We start from the raw sequence: 20,860 nt of genomic DNA on the forward strand, positions 1-20,860 counted from the left end.
TGGACGTGCCGACCCCGATATGGTGCCTTCGGGCCCAAGGGGCCTTCGGGTTCCACGCCAGCAGCTTCGGCCCCGGCCACCGAGGTCGCCTCTGGATCCATGCGCGGATCTGCCCCGACACCGGTCGCACACTCGAGACCTTCCCCGGCGCCAGGTCGTTTAGCGACGTTCTTGACGTCGGTAGTGCCCACTATCGACGTCGACCCAATTCTCATCCCCGACGACTCTTAGTCGAAGCGGCGTCGGCCGACGCCGCCATCAGCTTCGGTGGGCCCTATTCGCCCGAGGTCTGATTCTGACCCATTTTCCTATGGGCATGAATATGGGGAGGAATTGGAGGGGTCCCTGGACCCTTATGAATACCAAGAAGACCCTACTATGGACTGGGCACAGGACTTGGGCAAAGCCAGTGGTCTTGATACTTCTCCTGACTCTGGCATGCTGTCTCCTCCTACCGTGGCTACGGCGGAGGGAGCTACCTATGGTATGGTGGTTGGTAGGGCGGCTGAGGTCCTTGGCCTTGAGCTACCTACTGTCAAAGTCAGGTCTAACCTCCTGACAGAGGTGCTTCAGCCTGGGGCTTCTACTTCTGAACCCCTTCTTCCATTTAATGACGTCCTTTTGGGTACGTGGTCCAAACCCAACACAGGGGCTACTGTGAACAGGACGATCGCTCGCCGCCATCGGCATGCGCCGAACGACCCGAAGTTCCTGTCCCAACATCCTACGCCTGAGAGTCTTGTTATCCAGGCGTCTTCTTCTTCTGGCGCACCCCCAGATAGGGAATCCCAAAGGCTGGAACAGTTTGGTAAGAAGTAGTTTTCTTCCTCCAGCCTCGCGCTGCGGTCCGTGAACACCGCTTGCCTTTTGGGCCGTTATTCCCACTCCCTGTGGGATACGGTTGCGCAAGTCCTGCCGCAGATACCGGAGGAGGCCTGTGCTATCGTATTCCAAGCAGTCAAAGACGGGAGAAACGTGGCAAAGTTCACCATCCGTTGTGGGCTGAATACGACCGACTCTCTGGGCAGATCGGTTGCTACGACAGTGGCCTTGAGGCGCCATGCCTGGTTACGTACTTCTGCTTTTTCGGGGGATGTCCAACAGTCACTCATGGACATGCCCTTTGATGGCACCCGTCTCTTCAGAGACAAAGCGGACTCGGCCTTGGAGAGGTTCAAGGAGTCCAGGGCTACGGCTCGGTCCCTTGGCCTTTCTGCCGTCACACACCCCCCACAGTCTGCTTTTCGTCCTTTTCGTGGCCACGGAAGGGGTGCCCTGTCGCGTCCTCAACCCAGCCACCGGGCTATGCACGCTGGACAGCCTATGCATGGCCGGGGTCGTGGAACCCCACGTGGTCGTGGGACAGGGAACCAGAGGTTTGCCCAGTCCACCCCTGCCCTCGCAGCAGCCTCCAAACCTTCCTAGTCCATCCCCTCACTCCCACCCAGTAGGAGGCAGAATCCACCATCACCTGCCCCACTGGGAACATATCACCACGGACAGGTGGGCTTTGCAAATAATTCGGAAGGTACTCCCTCCCTTTCGAATCCGCACCACCACACATGCCACCATCCTTCCATCCCCTTTCGGAGGGTGCTTCTCCGCCAGGAAGTCGTGGCTCTCTTGGCCAAGGGAGCTATAGAAAGGGTCCCTGTGCCAGATGTAGGTCGTGGTTGTTATTCCCACTACTTTCTGATACCAAAGAAGGACAAAGGCTTGCGCCCTATCCTAGATCTTCGGGACCTGAACTACTTCCTCAAGAAGAAGTTCAAAATGCTCACCCTGGCTCAGGTTCCGTCTGCCTTGGACCCAGAAGACTGGATGGTAGCGTTGGACTTGCAGGATGCTTATTTCCACATCCCCATCCTGCCTGCCCACAGACGTTACCTACGATTCGTGGTAGTTCAAGAGCACTTTCAGTTTACTGTGCTCCTTTTCGGCCCTACCAGTGCCCCTCGGGTGTTCGCGGAAGTGATGTCGGTGGTTGCAGCTCAGCTGTGCAGGTTAGGGGTCTCAGTCTTCCCCTACATAGACGACTGGCTGTTGAAGGCGCCTTCGCCCCAGACAGTGGTCTCACACCTCCAGACTACGGCGAACCTCCTGCACCAGCTGGGGTTCACTATCAACGTGCCGAAGTCACACCTGACTCCCTCTCACACGCTTCCTTTCATCGGGGCAGTTCTGGACACAGTGCGGTTTCGGGCTTATCCTCCCCAAAAGCGAGTCCAAGACATTCAGGCTATGATTCCGATCTTTCAGCCTTGGTCTTGGGTTTCGGTGAGACAGACTCTGAGGCTGCTGGGCCTCTTGGCCTCCTGCATCCTGCTAGTAACACATGCCAGGTGGCATATGCGGGCTCTGCAGTGGGACTTGAAGTTCCAGTGGGCACAGCATCAGGGGAATCTCTCCGACATGGTCCAGATCTCAGAGGGGACTGCGGAAGACCTGCAGTGGTGGCTTTCAAATCCCAATTGGGTCAATGGCAGATCCCTCTCCCTTCCCCAACCAGATCTCTCAATAGTGACAGATGCGTCGCTTCTCGGTTGGGGCGGCCACATGGGAGAGGCGGAGATCAGAGGCCTCTGGTCTCCGGCGGAGTCGGGACTCCAAATAAACATGCTGGAGCTCCGAGCAATCAGACTTGCGTTGAAAGCATTCCTTCCTTCTCTCAAAGGGAAAGTGCTGCAGGTGTTCACGGACAACACTACCGCTATGTGGTACTCCAACAAACAAGGTGGGGTAGGGTCCTGGACCCTATGTCAGGAGGCACTACGCCTCTGGACATGGCTGGAACATCAGGGCATTACCCTGATGGTTCAACATCTGGCAGGCTCTCTCAACACCAGAGCAGGCGAACTCAGCCACCGACGCACTGTCGATCACGAATGGTGTCTCCATCCGGAGGTGGCGCAAGGTCTCTTTCTCAAGTGGGGAGAGCCTTGGTTAGATCTGTTCGCCTCTGCAGAGAACGCGCAATGTCAGCTATTTTGCGCGTTGGAGTTTCCAAGGTGGCACTCGCTCGGAGATGCTTTTCGTCTCGAGTGGAACTCTGGCTTCCTTTACGCCTTCCGGCCTATCCCTCTTCTGCCCAGAGTTCTCAAGAAGGTCAAGAGCCACCGGCCCCAAATTATCTTGGTGGCTCTGGACTGGACTCGAAGAGTGTGGTATCCCGAGCTACTGAGCATGTCCATCGATCCTCCACTCAGACTTCCTCTTCGGGCGGATCTTCTGTCGCAGCAGCAGGGGACGGTCCTCCACTCGAACCTGTCCAACCTCCGCCTTCATGCGTGGAGATTGAGCGGCAACAGTTGACGGCATTTGCCCTTCCACCCGAAGTCTGCAATGTTATCTTGTGAGTAGATTCTTAAAGGGGCTCACCCACTTATTTCCTCCCACTCCCTTCATCATGCCTCAGTGGGATCTTAATCTTGTGCTTACTTTCTTAATGTGTACTCCCTTTGAACCTGTGCATAATTGTCCCTTACGGCTCCTCACATTCAAAACTGTCTTTCTCATCGCCATCACCTCTGCTCGCAGGGTGAGTGAGCTTCAGGCCCTTTCTTCAAAACCTCCGTACTTGTCCGTACACCCCGACAAAGTGGTGTTACACACTAGAGCTTTCTTCTTTCCTAAGGTGGTTACACCATTTCATGTTGGCCAGTCCATCACTTTGCCTACCTTCTACGCACCCCCACATCCTTCCCAGGAGGAGGAGAGACTCCACTGCCTGGACCCAAAAAGAGCGTTGGCGTTCTATCTCAATCGTACTAAAGACTTCTGGGTGGACGATCAACTCTTTGTTGGCTATGTGGGTTCGAAGAAAGGGAAGGCGATGCAGAAACGTACCATCTCTCAATGGGTGCTTCTCTGCATCAAAATGTGCTACGCTTTGGCGAAAAAGCAACCTCCTGAAGGCTTGCGGGCTCATTCTACCAGGGCCACTGCTGCATCCACTGCGTTAGCACGCAGAGTTCCTGTCCTGGATATCTGTCAGGCAGCTACGTGGGCATGCCTGCACACGTTTGCTAAACATTACTGCCTGGACAGTCAAGTCCGTCGGGATGGCTACTTTGGTCGTTCGGTCCTGCAGGACTTTCTAGTATGATCTTAGTTCGCAGCCCACCACCGAGGATGGCATTGCTTGGGTATCTATTCTAAGGTAAGCAATCTGCAACTAGAAGTCTCTATCAGATGTACAAGTTACTTATCTTTGGTAACGAAATATCTGGTAGAGACATATTCTAGTTGCAGATTCCTTACTGCCCACCCATCCTCCCCGCTTGCGAACTGATTTCTAGGGACAGGGATTCATCCTTTCGGGTCCTTAGCTCTGGCGCACCAATATCAGTGTTCTTAGCGGCTCTGTGCTCTGGCGTGGAAAGTCGTTAAAAGAAACTGACGTCACTGTGCGAGGGTGGCGTCTATGTACTACTCCCGACGTCATCACGGCGACCACGACGCCTACGCCGCCTGCGAAGTAGACCGACGCCACTCACCGACGCACAAGGGTATTGATCGAAGAAAAAATCTCTGGATCCAGTCTGACGCCTGGGGGAAATTCTAAGGTAAGGAATCAGCAACTAGAATATGTCTCTACCAGATATTTCGTTACCGAAGGTAAGTAACTTGTACTTCAGGCACTCATCAACATTCCAACATCACACACTGGCTGAACAGCAGGAAACAGAGAATCTGAGGAGAATGAATTGTAACTAGCACCAGGTTATAACACAGAGCAGTTGTTTTAGCTGTGGTTTTAGTACACCTTAATAGAAGGTTACTCTGTGCTGGCCAGTGTCCTTATATTTCCACTCGATCCAGTAAAATGAGTTCGCCAATTGGCTACTTGTCTGCCATGGTTATTAGTAAGGAGTCCACACTGGCTCCTCCTAGAGGACAAGATTCCTTTCAGGGTTGCTTAGTATACACGGACCTTTACAACAGTTAACAGTTGTGCTTGAGTCACAAACTTGTATTTGCAAGGACATTTCTAAACATCTGAAGTAAGTGTTGCTTAATCTGGAAATGTCGACTTTAAGACTCTAAAAGAGTCCTTAGCATGTGCTGGAATCTGAACATAAAACCTCTTCCCCTAAAAAAAAGAAATCAGCTATGTTGGGTTATAGTGACATTCCTTTAAAGAACTTTTAAAGTCTGATTTTTTTAGCACTATACAGAATGTAGATTATTATTTAGGTGTGAGAGATAAACTCTTAACTAATTGTAGCAGTTTAGGGCTATTATTTTCCTCTTTTTGCTTTCTTTCATGGACAGCTCTTTCATGGCTCCAGTGGAGGTGGGGGGCATAGGCTTACGTCCTTGATCTTGTTTTGCAGCGTAAGACAACTGAATGGCTGCACCCCTTTTGATACCGTTGCAATTGAGCCCTTCCACAGCATTAGCAGATCATCTGTAATTGGTTCCACTCTAATTAATATTGAATCCTGGCCGGTGGTGAGGAATATGCGGGTTGTACTTTGCCCAGATAGTGAGCATAACCCACCTGTTGTATCCCTTTTTGTCTGACCTAATGTGGAAGTACATACTCCAGAAAGAGCATCAAAGGGAGGAGATCTGAGAAGAGTGGTTAGATGGAATATTGGAAAATACATTTATTTTGCACAAAGTTTGAGAAATTCATTTCAGGCTAACATTTAGGAGATGTTAATGAAAGAGGATGAGGAATCCGATGGTAGAAGGTTATTTGAGCAAGCCATTGAGAATATTTCACCCTTTATGATGGCCTCAAAGAGTATGGAGTATACAAATGTTATTAATCATACTGGCAATTGGTATGACTATGAACGTTGGTTAAGTAAGAAGTTATGTTATGCCCTTGTGAGGTGCCATGACAGCACAGCCATGGATTGTACTTTTTATTTGATTGAGAAAGGAGTACAAAGAATTGATCTAGAGTAAGAAGTGTGAAATGCGACTTAAGATCAGGGACAAGATCATACAGGCGCCATGCAAAAGAATTGTAAAAACTTTGGTCGCTTATTACATGGGTTATAACCAGTGTAGGGACAAGAAGGCTACGTGTATAGGAGTGCACGTTTTACATGTCACTAGTCTTTCTGCCTCTACTCAGAGAGATGAACTGTCCCCAACAGGTTATATAACTTGGTCCGACCAATTTCCCCTAGCAGCGGATGCTTGAGGTTTCACTGAATCTGAGATTAAAGAAGCTATATTACAGCAAAAGCCTGATGAAGCCCCGGTCCCTGATTTGATACCCACAGATTTATATGAGGCTGATCCTTTGTTATGGGTTCTGCTTCTCACTGAGGTATTTAATGCTATTTGTGACTTGGAGAAACGCCAAAATAGTACCATAAAATTACCGCCTTATTTCATTATTAGATGGGGTTAGTAAGATCTATGGGAGGGTGCTTTCCAATCACACTTACAAATGTGTTGAAGATGGAAAATATCTAGGAGTCAGTCAAGCAAGCTTCAGAAGGGGCATTGGAACGGTGCAACAAACAATGCACGTAAAATCTTTATGTATTACATTTATGACACAAAGGAAGGTCCTATTGTTTTTACCTTTTGTTGATTTGAAGTCAGCTTTTGATTTAGTAGGGTCTTACATTGGCTAGCATTAGAACAGCAGGATCTGCACCAGTATTTGATCACAATCTTGCAGAATCTGAAAAGAATTTTCATAGAGGTACATTTGTTCAAATACTGGTGTGTAGTAAGGGTGCGTGTTGACCCATATGCTTCCTTCCTTGTTTATGAATAACGTCAGACCATATCTCGCTAATCTGAATTTAGATTGCCTGAAGCCCGATAATTTACATACATCTGTGTTGTTATATGCAGACAGCACAGTTTTGCTTGTTGTTACCAAGCTCCTATGCATAAATTGATTAAGGATTTCCTTGATTATTGTGCTAAGAAACACCTATCAATGTTTCTAAGATTATATTTATGATATGAGAACAAAGGATTGAGTTAAAAAGCCCTTTTTTCAGTGAACCGGGAGATTGTGGAACATGTAAAATATTCTATCTGGGAATTTGGTATGACGCTAAACTGTCTTGGAAGCAGCAAAGGGAAAAAGCGACTCCAATTTTAAAGTAGGCCGCAACCACAGTAATTAGATGTAAACAAAGAATAGGGGGCCGTCATTGAGTACATTACCACATGTTTATAGAGCAAAGGCTGTTACAGTAGTGATAAATGGAGCTGAAATTTGGGGCTAAACAGCTTTATATGTACTTCAGAAAATTGAGAATAGGTTTCTGAGGACATTACTGATGCTGTGGCGGGGTACGCTGCCCTTTAGCACCACTGTATTTAGAATTGAGCATTAGACTTACTTCTGATAATATTGACCTAGCCCCAATAATTTACTGGGTTTGGCTACAGAGAAATTGTTTAGCTGGCACGTACTTGGACGCTAAGGGAGGTAGCCCATTATCCCGGTCTTCCTAGGATGCCCTGTTGGAACCAGGTTTGCAGCATCTTAAAGCAGCTGAAACTCTACAGTATTTGTAAGGATCCCACAGCGATTAATGGGAAATGATAACTAAGATTAACGAGGCTTATTCTCAAAATAAAAATAAAATTAGATGAGTCTAGGAAGAGTGGGATCCTGGTCCAGGGATTCTTAAAGCACAAATCCATTGTTGACTTTGAACCGTATTTGGATGACATCTGTCTACCCTGTGCTATGGCGCTCATTATATATAAAATCACACCTAGGGACCCTTCCACAGAAGGCTCATATTGCCAAATTGAGTAAGACAGGGGAGATTGGTTAAGCGCGTGATTGTGCCAGTGGAGAAACTGAAACTATTACCCATTTCATGTTACATTGTCTACATGCAGTAAATGTGCACATGAAATGGTTTGCCCCCTTATTCTTCACTAATGGTTTCAATTAGACAGATACCTTAGCGCTCTATTATAGGACCGATCACCCAGATATCTATTGTGCGGTATCTATGTATATTTGGAGTGCTTGGATCATGAAAGGGAAATGGAAAAATAACTGTTTTTAAATTTTATTGTGTTGCATTTATTATGTCTTGTAATTTTTACCGAGGTGTTTTCTTTTAATTATCTTTGTATGTATTATAATGTATTTGTTTTGGCAAATGCCGAGAACAGTAAATAATTATGATCTTTTTCATGACCAGCAATAATCATTTCATTTTCTACTTTTGACTGCAGGAAACGGTGATTACTATTGCAGCGGAAATGACCTGAATAATTTTGCCAATGTCTCTCTGGATACTAAAGAAAAAAGTGCAAGAGATGGTGGAGTATTGTTGGAGTGAGTGATGATTTGCTTTTTCCTCTGGTTTTGACTGTATTTTTTTTCGAACCACACTTTTTGACTGCTTCTAGCTACTATTGTTAATATATATATATTATTGAATCCATACTCTAAACATGTCATAGCATTTTCTCTCATCATAGGATCAAAACCTTGAGGTAGGCGCACGTTAATTAATTCTGTGCCGGATTCTGAAATAAAATTAAGATTTCCAGACCCTTAAAGAGCAGCCTGATCTTACATCTGAGGTTTATGGTTAGCCAATCAATTCAGAGTTTGTGAAATGCAACTATCATTGTCAGAGGAAGCTGGGCCCTAATCTATTCTGTAGCCAAAACCCAATACGATCTAGCAAAAGGAATTAAAGAGCCAAAGAGCAATGTGTCGTAGAGATTTCTCAGTATTAGGTAGAAGATACTTTAGGTGCAGACCGATAAACCTACTACCATGGAGTCTGACCTCAAAGGGAACAAAATAAAGAATCTGGTGAAATAAGAGGTTTGGCATAGAGTTTCCCTCTAAGAAAAACAAGAGGAAAAATCTTGGTGCTTCCTTTATACACTTTAAGACTGAGAAATCACACGGTCAATGTGCTTTGTCATTAAAAGAAACATTGAACTATCCAATAGTAAATCAGAAAGCAGACCATATGATAATCTTACTTTTACTCTACTTATAATGAATGAGGCCTGCATTATGGCTTCTAAAGAAAACAAAAGCATCTTTCAATATATAAAGAAAACATCCATTTAGCCAAAGAAAGTGAGTGGCCTTAACTTTCATACATTCAAACTTCAACCTGAAGAAAGAACAAAGGAGAAACATATAAAATTGTTAAATAGCTAACAGGACTGTCACGTTATTTGAATTTCGTATAATTAATATAATAATGAAAGAGAAAACATGACACTTTTAAGTTATGTGTGATTGTGCAGTTCAAATAAATTTGAAAACATGCAAGGTCAACTTAAACCACCTTAAGCCTTTCATTATGTTAAAATCCAATGTAAACATTTCAATTGTGTCTCATATCAATTTAAAGCACAAAATTACTAGATTTTAAAATTCACGCCCACAAGCCCATCCATGGCTTGCACCAAACTAGGTGTGTGCTATAGGCAATTCAGGGAACTGCAACAGGTCTCGCACATATTTACTCACATGAGCTGAAGCATCAGAGATCTCATGTTTTCCTTGGTCAAAGGTGAGCATTTAATCCAGTCGTAAAGTTAATTGTTTTTATTTGTATTTGTAGTTTTGCTCTAAAAAATGCTGCACAATTTGTGCCGTTTATTCCCTATCTCAAAGTGGGTTTTGCATCGATTTTCCCATGCAAAAACGATACTTTTGGCTGATTTTTCTATTTTTTTTTTCTTTTTCTTTCACCTTCTGAAGATGACAAAGTTGTCTAGTTACAGAATCTTCACGAAGTAGAAGTAGGCAGAGTTTTACAATTTCACCCACCCCGTAATGTTGTCCATCACTTCTCATTCTTTGCTTTTTCACGTATACATGTAATTATTCAACACAGTCATTTTCAGTGCACTTTTTTAAACGTCCTAAAAAGTACTGGCGTTAACTGTGATCCTCTTATTTTTCTAAAAGTAATTCTTTATGAAAAAGAGTGGAGTTAGTATTACAAGTGAAAACAGCCTCTGCACAGCAAGTTAGCAGATCATGCTGACTGCATAGACCACAACCACCAGGGCAATACTCAATCGCGAAGACTTTCCCTTTAGAAGGACAATTTTGTACTCGGAGGGGAAAAGCCTGGAGAACACAGCGCTGCGGTTCTGCACTGTCCGCTACGTCTGTTTTCTAACAATCACAATACCAGTAAGTAGCAATATTCGCCCATAAAAGCCAGATTAATTTGTTCTTTCACATGCTCCTTACTCTTCACCTCCAGTCCTTACCCGGCCATTCTCAATGCATGATAGGCTGATTCTTTTCACATTCTCTTCCATCGTATCAGCCTCCCGGTGCATAGCTACAACTTTCCCAGGTATCCCATTTGAAGCTCAGAAAGGAGCTTGGGTCTCGGGCTTTCATTTTAATATTTGTGACAGTGTCACTTTTTCAGTAGTGTATTTCTTGAAAAAAGACAGGGCAACAGCTGTCTAATTAACAATATCAAGAGACCAGGTGGAGCCACTCCTCACGCTCTTTGTGTGCACATGAGGAAGTACAGTGAAAGATACTAAGGGCCTGTTAGAAATGTGGTCTTTAGTTGGCAGTCAGGTTGCCCCCTGTCCTAGCAAGGACCCTCACTTTAGTCAGGGTAGAGGAGATTTACACTCAGTTAACCCCACTCACCCCCTTGGTAGCTTGGCGTGAACAGGCAGGCTTAACTAAGAAGCAATGTATAAAGTATTTGTACCAACACGCACAGTAATTCAGTGAACCACTACAAAATAGCACAACACAGGTTTAGAAAAATAATTATTATTTTATCTAAATGAACAAGACCAAATACAATAAAAATAAACACTTAAAATATGATTTTAGCACTTAAAAACACAAAAATAGTGCCTGGATGCCCAAATGCTGCAGGTTGGTATTAAGCCTAGTCGTTTCCCACAATGCAATGCCACTGGCGCAGTTTACAGAGTCGTACGGACCCCCATGTACAGTACCTGTGTAACAAGTCAAAAACGGTCTGGTGCACGGAGTCTAGGAGCGAGGCGTCGCTGACTCCAAAGCTGTGCCGGTGCTACGGGGCAGAGGAGCAGAGGCGTCGTGAAGAGACATCAGGTCCTTACTGCAGAGCAGTGGAGGTGAGGCGGTGTCAGTTGCGAGGTGTTGGTCCCTTGGTTCTGGCAGATACAAAGTCCGGAGAAGTCACAATGCTGCAGGGCAACCTCATGGAGTCGCGATGAAGTCACAAGGCCGCAGACGCTGCAGTGGCGTTGGATGTCACGGACTTTGGACTTACGACACTCTGATCTCAGCGAAGTCATGCAGGATCAGTGACTGCAGCGACGCGAGGCCTGAAGAGTCGTTGGGGCTGTCGTGCCTCTGTGAGGTCCATGGCTTTAGGGCAGGTGGCATTGTGGTTTCCGTGCAGCGGCGTCCTTAGCGAAAGCACACGGCATCGTCTGCCGTTGTTAGACAGGATTTTACGAGAAATTCACTTCCAGGGCCCAGGAACTGGAATGGCACCCTCTAGCAAGCTAGAGTCCACAGCATGTAGACTCAGTACTGGATAGTGAAGCCTATACTGTCCCTGAGGCTTCAAAATAGGAGGCAGACTCTACTCAAAGTCCCTTGGAGATACCTCTCAAGCAGGAATGTAAAAAAACGTCTAGTCTTTGTCCACTTCCACAGGCAGAAGCAGCATCTGCAGGATAGCCCAACAAAGCACAGTCACAGGCAGGGGCAGCACTTCTCAGCTCTTCAGCTCTTCTCCTTGGCAGAGGTTCCTCTTGATTCCTTGGTTTTGGGTCCAATACTTATACCCCTTTCTGCCTTTGAAGTTGGTAAACTTCAAAGGGAAGTCTCTCTTGTTTGCAAGATCCTTCCTTGCCCATGCTAGGCCCCAGACGCACATCAGGGGGTTGGAGACTGTATTGCGAGAGGGCAGGCACAGCCCACTCTGGTGTAAGTGACCACTCCTCCCTCCACTCTAGCTCAGATGGCTCATCAGAATATGCAGGCTAGAACCCAGCTCTCTTTGTCTCACTGTCTAGAGGGCATTCGCAAACAGCCCAATTGTCAAATTGACCCAGACAGGGAATCCACAAACATGCAGAGTCACAGAATGGTTTAAGCCAAGAAAATGCCTACTTTCTAAAAGTGGCATTTTCAAACTAACAATCTAAAAACCAACTTCACTAAAAGATGTATTTTTAAATTGTGAGTTCAGAGACTCCAAACTCCACATTTCTATCTGCTCTCAAAGGGAATCTTCACTTTAATAATATTTAAAGGCAGACCCCATGTTAACTTATGAGAGAGGCCTTGCAACAGTGAAAACATAATTTAACAGTATTTCACTGTTGGGACATGTAAAACACATCAGTGCATGTCCTACCTTTAACATACACTACATCCTGCCTATGGGGCTACCTAAGGCCTACCTTAGGAGGGCCTTACATGTATGAAAATTGAAGGTTTAGGCCTGGCAAGTGGGTACACTTGCCAAGTCGACTTGGCAGATTAAAATTGCACACAGAGACACTGCAGTGGCAGGACTGAGCCATGTTTACAGGGCCACTAATATGGGTGCACAACCAGGGCTGCAGGCCCACTGGTAGCATTTGATTTACATGCCCTAGGCACCTTTAGTGCACTTTACCAGGGACTTATTAGTAAATCAGATATGCCATTCATGGATCACCAATTACACATACATTTTACACAAGAGCACCTGCACTTTAGCGCTGGTTAGCAGTGGTAAAGTGCTGAGAGTATTAAAAACCGAGTCCAGCACACATCAGCAACCTGGGAAGCAGAGGCAAAACGTTAGGGGAGATCACGCCACGGATGGCATGTCTAACCGGGATGGATTTAGAAGTTGGCGGTAACGGTCACACCACTGGATTTCCATTCGAAAACCTGTCCGCCACCTTGGCGGTCTGCCCGCCTGATTTAGATGTTGGGCGGTACCATAGGCAAAATACCCCCTGAGTCCTGCCGATTCAGTAATGAATCTCCAGCCCCGTCGATAGTGGGATTGGAGATGGGGACTGGCGGCGGGACTACAGCCACCTTTCCCACTCAGCAGATTACAATGTGCCTTCCCGCTAACCTATATGTGGCGGTTTTACTTCCACACCGGAGTTGGTGAATTGGAGGAGGAAGAGGTACAAAACCAACCTTTTTCCATGTTTGTGCTTCCGATTTGGACTAGACTCAACTGGACCTCACACGCTGTCGCTGCTGCCACAGGACTGCTGAGGGCAAACAACCCTGCAGTCGCCGGACTAAAAGGTAGGGGCTCTGCATGAACTGGGTATGTTGTGTGGTCACTTAACATGAGTTTTGGACCTCTGCAGAAATATACATGCCACAGTTATTTTTTCATATACCTCTGACATGCATATGTCGGGAACACGTTTGTGTCAGAGAATAATGGGGGCACACTAGTACATCACACATATCACATACATACACAATTGTTATTGTGGTGTCAGTATTCATTGCCAAATGAATGTTAGCAGCACAATAGCAACAGCATCACACCTCACCACATCTGTGGGTGCACATTGCAAGTGAACCTGTATCTGTGACATTGTGAGTTCATTTGTGTATGTGAGTCAGTACGTATGTGTGAGATTGGATTGGCTGGTTGAGGGAGCTGGAGTGGATGATCTGATTGTGTCTGTCTGTGTGCCACATGCATGTGGGTCTGATGTCTGCAGTTTTTTTTGTGTTGTGTGTTTTGTTGCTGTGTGTAACATTGTGATGTGTGCAATTGTGGTTATGTCTGCTTGTGTTTGTGTAGATGGGTGTGTCATTGTATTGGTTGTTGTGTATGTGTGTAGTATCATTGGTGTGTGTATGTTGTGTCATGGATGTATGCATTGTGTGTTTTCTGCATCTAGATGTGTTGTGGTCAAATGGCAATCGATAATAGGGTGTGTGTTGTACAGGTGGACACATATGGCTCACATGCAGTGTGCGTGTCACTTGCCTCTATGCGATAGCCACTGTCATTGTACAATGCCCACTGGCTCCCAGAAGGGTCTCCCACCGTTAGCAATCCCCTGCCAGCACACCACCTACAGAACTGTAACATCTTAATAGGGTCGGCAGGAACCTGCCTTCTTTTCGTTAGGTCGAGCACTCCATTGTGGCGGTCTGCGGCTCAGCCGTTGTACATCTAAATACAGCAGGTGGAGCACCGTCGTCTTGATGGTATTTTCGAATCTGCCGCAGGAGGTGATTGGCGTTAATACTGCCAAGATCAAAATCAGGCCCAAAGTCTGCATTGAACCCACACATTGGGTAAATGCTACCGAGGCCCATCCTGTACTGCATGGAGCGATGGTTGTGCTGTACCTTCTGGAGCAGCAGCACAGTTACATTCTCTCGCATTAACTAGCAATTCTGACACTTCAAACCACATTGGTACAAAATGTTTTTTTTTAAACGTACAGTTTTCATAAAGAAGAAAACTGCACACAATCGGCAAATATTTTTGGGAAATTATTTACCAACATTGAATGGTTTTTGTCTTGTTTGGAAACACAAGGATTCCATTTAATCAGTACTGGCTTCTCTCACTCTGTGAGTAAAACTATATGGATAACACAGCAGAATCACACAATTCCAGTGCCTTTGCACAACGTGTGCAGTAAGCATGCTTGAAGTTACGAAATGTCAGGAATTTCACTTTTTCAAGCACTTTTTTCCCCTTTACATCTCTCCCTTCCTATATCCAGTTATGGTTTGCCACTTTCAACAGAAAACACAAAAAGTGATGAGAGGAATGCTTGGGATTTGTTTAACCACTTGCATTCCCTCGAGGTAGCACTCCAGACCATCGTTTTTTTTGTCACCCTGCCACCTCAGTTTGGACTCAGCCACATAAAAATTGGCCTTTGCCCTGCTCTACATGGGAACTGTCCAGCCCAGACTGCCAAGCCAGGTCCTCACAGAACCTGAACACAAGAAACTAGGATTGTTTTTGCCCTGATAAGGGTTCATCAGCTGGGTACAGCTTGAATTCAGTGGCAGAATGAGCAGTAGACACATCTGAGCATACCCTCCTCACGAATGGCGGTACATTGAACACAAAAAAGGTAATGGGGAATGCTAGCAATTTTTCTAACCACTGGCAATGACTCGTTGTAGAATTCCACCCATCATTATTTTGCTCACCGTGCCACCTCAGTTTGGACCCAACCATATTCTTGTTACTACTTGTCAATCAAGTCACAGAGAGCAACTTATACGCAATGAATGGACTAAGACACATCTCCCTGTACCTTGGATACTAACAAAAGGCACAGTGTATCCTCACTCTCATAAACGTCAAGCTCAACTTTTTTCAATTTCCTATGCAATGGCTCCCCTAGTTTCATCATCTGCAAAATGCACCTAATCCTCAAATGCTGCTTGCTGCAAGACTCCATCTGCGCCTTCACCTCTGAGAATGCAAGGCACAAGTCATGCAAGCACTACCCTGGCTACCTGTAGGTAGGCAAGCAATGTTCAAGCTTCATCCCTGGAGCCTCACCTGGAAAAGGACCACTACTCTCGAAAATTATAGCCAAGCAATGCAAACACAATACTGTTTATTGTTCACTAGAGAGATACAACTATGGCTGTTTCCAAGATAACTACACAATCTCAAAACACTGAGCTAGAACTCATAACAATAATTGTTGTTTCAAGTACAATTTGCAGCCCCTAACAGCCGATCAACACAATCTCCAAGTGCTAGAAAACACACTTGACTTTTCAGACCCAACAGATGTTCACGGTTTGCACAAACATCGTAAAATCGGTTAAAGGCTGCGATTTTTACAAACGTGCCTGCTTAATTTGGAGAATGCAATCAGATTTTATTTTTATTTTTATTTTTTGGTGAAGAGGCCTATAAAGTGTCGTGATATCACAATTCAAAAAATCATGAAAACATAATTTACAGATATTTTCGCCTCTCAATTCCTAATTTTATGGAAACGAGGACCTCTTGGGCCAGGAATGGAAAGTGATTTCAAATTTTGAGTACTTTCTAGGAGGGGCACCCATCAATCTCTCTTTTAACAATCTACTGTGCCGCCTTTTCAGGCTAAAGGACAAAACCAAAGACGTGCCAGTTTATGTGGCAGCAATGTCTGATGGGTTAAATATATGACCCCCCCCAGTTAAACTGTCTTCTCTCTTGCACGTTTTGTCAGTTATAAGCAGTATTGCACTATTGAACTGGTTAATTGGTCAATCTCTATGAACAATTTTAAATGTGCGTGTATTTTTAAAATGAAAGCAACAGGGGTGCGTGCACTTCATCACTTTATTATACCTATTTAAAGAAAATTTGGCTTATTTGCTTAAAAAGAGAAACAATTTAAATTAACACATCAACCTCATGTATATATGTATTACTCTCCTACCTAATCTGCATTATACTACCTCGATTTCCTGATAATATTAATGTTGCAAAAATAAGGAACTGCCTTTTCCTCAGCCTCATGAAAGCATTAAATGTTAGTGGTATGTAAACATGTTTAGTGCTTTGAAGCTAAAACTAATATGAGAGTACTGCAATTCTCCTAAATAAATATATAAATAAATCAATAAATAAGAGACATTGTTTTCCTCAGCACATCTCAGATGGTGCAGTATTCAGTACTTAATCAGTGATAACCGCCTGTTAGCCCCTGGTAACAAGAACACTGTCCAGGCACTCCAAAAGAACCCTTTATGTGATAAATAACCTCTTGTTTGGATATCATTTTAAAAATCCTACTCACGAATCCCAAGTACGCATCATAGCTGCAGAAATGATTTGAATTTTCTGTTTCAAAGTATTGATAAATGTGTTGTAGTGAACTTGCTTTTCAAGCCTGGCAATGTCCAGCGCTAAAAATTGATGGCTGTAAACAGTGGCCACAAATAATGGGTACAGCATGGACAGAAGGTGTCGTACAATAATTTATCATATCAATGAAAACTTGGTAAAATACAAGTTCAGATTTGAACTGCACCTTCTTAAAGCACCTTGGCCACCAGATTTGAGTAAGAGATCCTTTTTTTATGTGAAAATAATGGGCTTTTATTTCACCTCATGCCTCTGTAATCCACCACCTCACAATCCCTGCCCCTTTATCTTCCTCTTGTAGGTTCCTGCGTTCTCTCTTTGTCACAGCTTTTCCATCTTTCTCTTCGTCCTCGTAAATTCATACATAACCCTACCTGCCCCTCATTAATACTACAACTACGACAGTCTGGAGTCATGCAGCCTAATGTAGGTGAAACAGGTTGCATAATAATTCCCTTTTACTGGTTGGCCCTCTTACACTCAAATGAGACACAATCGCTAAAAGTAATGCCGGTCACAGAGTACATTACCAGTCTACATCAACGAGCCACTCTTCGTTAACTAAATAGGAATGGGATAGCTGAAGAGATCTGCAACATACCACTGGTCACCAGAGGACTCTAAATTAGTTCACCACTGCACTGCGGGTCCTAACTACTACATACTAGGATGTTTCTTGACATACACGGTTTCAGTCGCAAAAGGGATGGTGGTAATGAAGTCCATCCCAAACGATTGCCTGTGACCATCTCTACTTCCCACCAATGCCTGCTCAGGACCATAAATACAAATCTTAGATTGGCCAAACTTCAGTCACCAGCTTAGCCGACTGTGACCAAAGGATTACCATAAAAAGGCCTGCAAAGCTTCCATCTTACTGAAAATCATAAATTATGGTCCTATCTCTCGCACTTCTTCAACTGTCTCATTGCTAATCGTTGGAGTGCATAACAAGATAACAGCACCACTGTGGTAATCTCGGTTGGCACAGCATGGAAACACTTACCACAGGATCAAAACAGACAGCACCCTTCCGTCCACACACTATGGGGGTCATTCTGACCCGCCAAAGTACCGCCGTCAGAATACCGCTGCGCGGTCCAAAGACCGCCGCGGTAATTCTGATTTTCCCGCTGGGCTGGCGGGCGACCGCCAGAAGGCCGCCCGCCAGCCCAGCGGGAAACCCCCTTCCATGAGGATGCCGGCTCTGAATGGAGCCGGCGGAGTGGAAGGGGTGTGACGGGTGCAGTTGCACCCGTCGCGATTTTCAGTGTCTGCTTGGCAGACACTGAAAATCTTGGTGGGGCCCTGTTAGGGGGCCCCTGCAGTGCCCATGCCAGTGGCATGGGCACTGCAGGGGCCCCCAGGGGCCCCGCGACACCCGTTACCGCCATCCAGGTTCTGGCGGTCAGAACCGCCAGAGCCAGGCTGGCGGTAAGGGGGTCGGAATCCCCATGGCGGCGCTACCTGCAGCGCCGCCATGGAGGATTCCCCAGGGCAGCGGGAAACCGGCGGGACACCGCCGGTTTTCCGTTTCAATGCCCATGGATGCACCGCCAGCCTGTTGGCGGTGCATCCGCGGTCGTTGGCCTGGCGGTAGTCTACCGCCAGGGTCAGAATGACCCCATATATGTGATGTAGCACGATACCCATGCACTTCATTGCCTTGCATAGGAGTAGTGAGAGCTTTGTAAATGTTGCAATACAAATCCAATACACTTAGGGCCTGATTACGACCTTGACGGATCAGATACTGTCACAAACGTGACAGATATGCCATCCTCCACATTACAAGTTCCAATATATCCTATGAAACTTGTAAAATGGCAGGATAAGAGTATCCTATCCACCAAGGTCGTAATCAGGCCCTGAGTCAGTAGGTGGTCTTTCCACATCTGCATTGTATTTACCTGCCCATTCTTCCAGCCCCTGGAGAATGGTCATTTCATTTCAGCCTCTTTTGATACTTTGAGTAAATTTGACTTTTTCTGGCATAATTTAATTGTGCCTAGAAAAATCATTCTGAATAGGGTTCTTAGTTTACCGTACATGCCACGGATTGCAAAACTATAAAAGACACCTTAAGGACTACATTGTGAACACAAGTATTAATTGTTGATCATGGTTTTAGTATGTGTAAAGACAAAATATGATTGATGGTCTGGCCTGGTGGTCATTGGCAGAAAGACATGGAAAACGAAATAACCATTAGGTGAAGAGACCATGTTAGTGGTTGTGCATGCTTGCCCAGTGATGGAAATTGGCTGTATAATTTGCTTTTGCAAACAAATGTATTTTGCACTGGTCCCCATCATTCCAACATTTTAAGAATGTTCTGCAAATGGTCAAAAGAAAATAGATTTCCTTGCTGCAGTACACAGCTCATTAAATTATGAAGAAACTGGAAACTAGTCTTGCTAAGGTTGTATATGGATTTTTATGGTTGGAGTTGGGGACAACTTTCATTGTCAGGTGGTATTCCCTGGTTTGACAACACTAGTTAAGCAAATGTCTCTAAATTCTGTATTGAATTCCACAGAATGCACCCTGCATACAATGTGGCGATTCATAAGGTTACACCTGTGTTTGGAGTAAATTTCCAAATTTCATGAATGTCCGAAAGAACACCATGTGTAATTCTACAAAATCTAGGACTGTTAAAACTACCACGAATGGTTGTGTACAAAATGTATGCATTTAGTAGTTGCACCTGTACCTGTTGGGTGTGTTATTCATGCATAAAAGTCGCTGTTTTCGTTTTTTCTGTGGGTTGAAGGCATATTTTTCTATTGAAAATATTATCCTTCCAACCACTTAAAATATGGTGGTGTTCCTTCTCCGTCCCAGTTTGGAAGTGTTCTTACTCTCATAGAAGCATATTTGTGTGCATATACGGGGTACAGAATTGCCTGCAATAAGTACGTGAAAACCTCCGATCATACAAACTTGTAGGTGTTCACCTGTTTCAAGGTGTCCTTCCCGAGATATCACCTCTGTTCCCATCACTTCTCCTACGTCTATCAGTGTTGAAAATCTACCATAATGTTGTAATTTCTGTTCCTAAATGGCGTTTTTGTAGAAATTTTGGAAAATTGTCCTTGCAAATCGGTGTTCTTGCACATCTAATGACATTCTAAATGCGCACACCCTTTTCAAATTCGGGATGTAAATGAGTATGTCTCCATTACTACCCAGTCCTCCCTATTTTTTTTAATGTGAACAATTCTCCACATTGAGAAACTTTGCAGGTTCATTAAGCTTCTTTGTGTAAAATTATAAATGTATTTTGATTCTGTAAGTTTGCTCTCACAATCTGTTGTTCTTGCATACCAAAGTGGAACTTGGGTGTACAAATACTATTTAGGTCTCGCCTGAGACACCAGCCGCACTGTTGCTTGTGAGTCTCTTGTTCCTTAAAACAAAAAAAAAGTAAAAAGGCCTTAAAGCCCACCCATAGCATTAGGTACTGTATCTCATTACAATTAAATCAAGAATTGGCAAATCCTGTAGGTCTTGCCTGTTAGAATTGGCAAAGCCAATAGGTATTGTCTACAAGAACTATTGGCTTTGATGATGTTAGTCATTTTGTACAACAGCGCGTCTGCTGTTCATCCATTACTGAAAGGTAAACAAAATTAAGCTTTGGCAAAGCTAATAGGTATGGTGTTGGCTGCCAGAATTCTGGCAATTCGTGTTTTGTTTCGCAAAACTTTATTGCTTGGGAATATTCTGCCCCCCTCATCAATGTAAAAAAATTTACAAAAATAATTGCTACAAGCAAAAAAGTTTTTGGGGTGTTAAAAAAAGTAACAAACATACATTACGATAGTACTACCTTGCACCTAAGGGAACTACTTTTTGTGTGAATGTGTTCCTTGTTAGTGTGGTATGACATAACTCATTATGACGTCTGACAATGGCTGAAGTGGACTGATACATTGCTTCTTAATGTATGCTGGAGGGGGTGGAAGAAAAATGTAAATGGCACCAGCCACAGTCTAATTGATGACATCCTACTGAAAGTATAAGTAACTAAGCTATAACGTTAGTAAAATCAGAAGGTCTTGTCGAACACAGAC

The 20,860-nt window shown here is 44.7% G+C and overlaps 1 protein-coding gene across 3 annotated transcripts in view; it reads left to right on the forward strand.

Moving 5' to 3' along the window:
* Nucleotides 1–20,860, forward strand: part of LOC138268128 (enoyl-CoA delta isomerase 2-like) — a 231,173-nt gene that overhangs the window by 129,983 nt on the left and 80,330 nt on the right. For all 3 annotated transcript variants that reach the window (XM_069217539.1, XM_069217548.1, XM_069217556.1), the window contains one exon: nucleotides 8,185–8,287. In XM_069217539.1, coding sequence (XP_069073640.1) covers nucleotides 8,185–8,287 — 103 coding nt within the window. The remainder of the gene's footprint in view (nucleotides 1–8,184; nucleotides 8,288–20,860) is intronic.

The sequence above is a fragment of the Pleurodeles waltl genome, chromosome 2_1 (assembly GCF_031143425.1).
Source record: "Pleurodeles waltl isolate 20211129_DDA chromosome 2_1, aPleWal1.hap1.20221129, whole genome shotgun sequence".
Lineage (NCBI taxonomy): Eukaryota > Metazoa > Chordata > Amphibia > Caudata > Salamandridae > Pleurodeles > Pleurodeles waltl.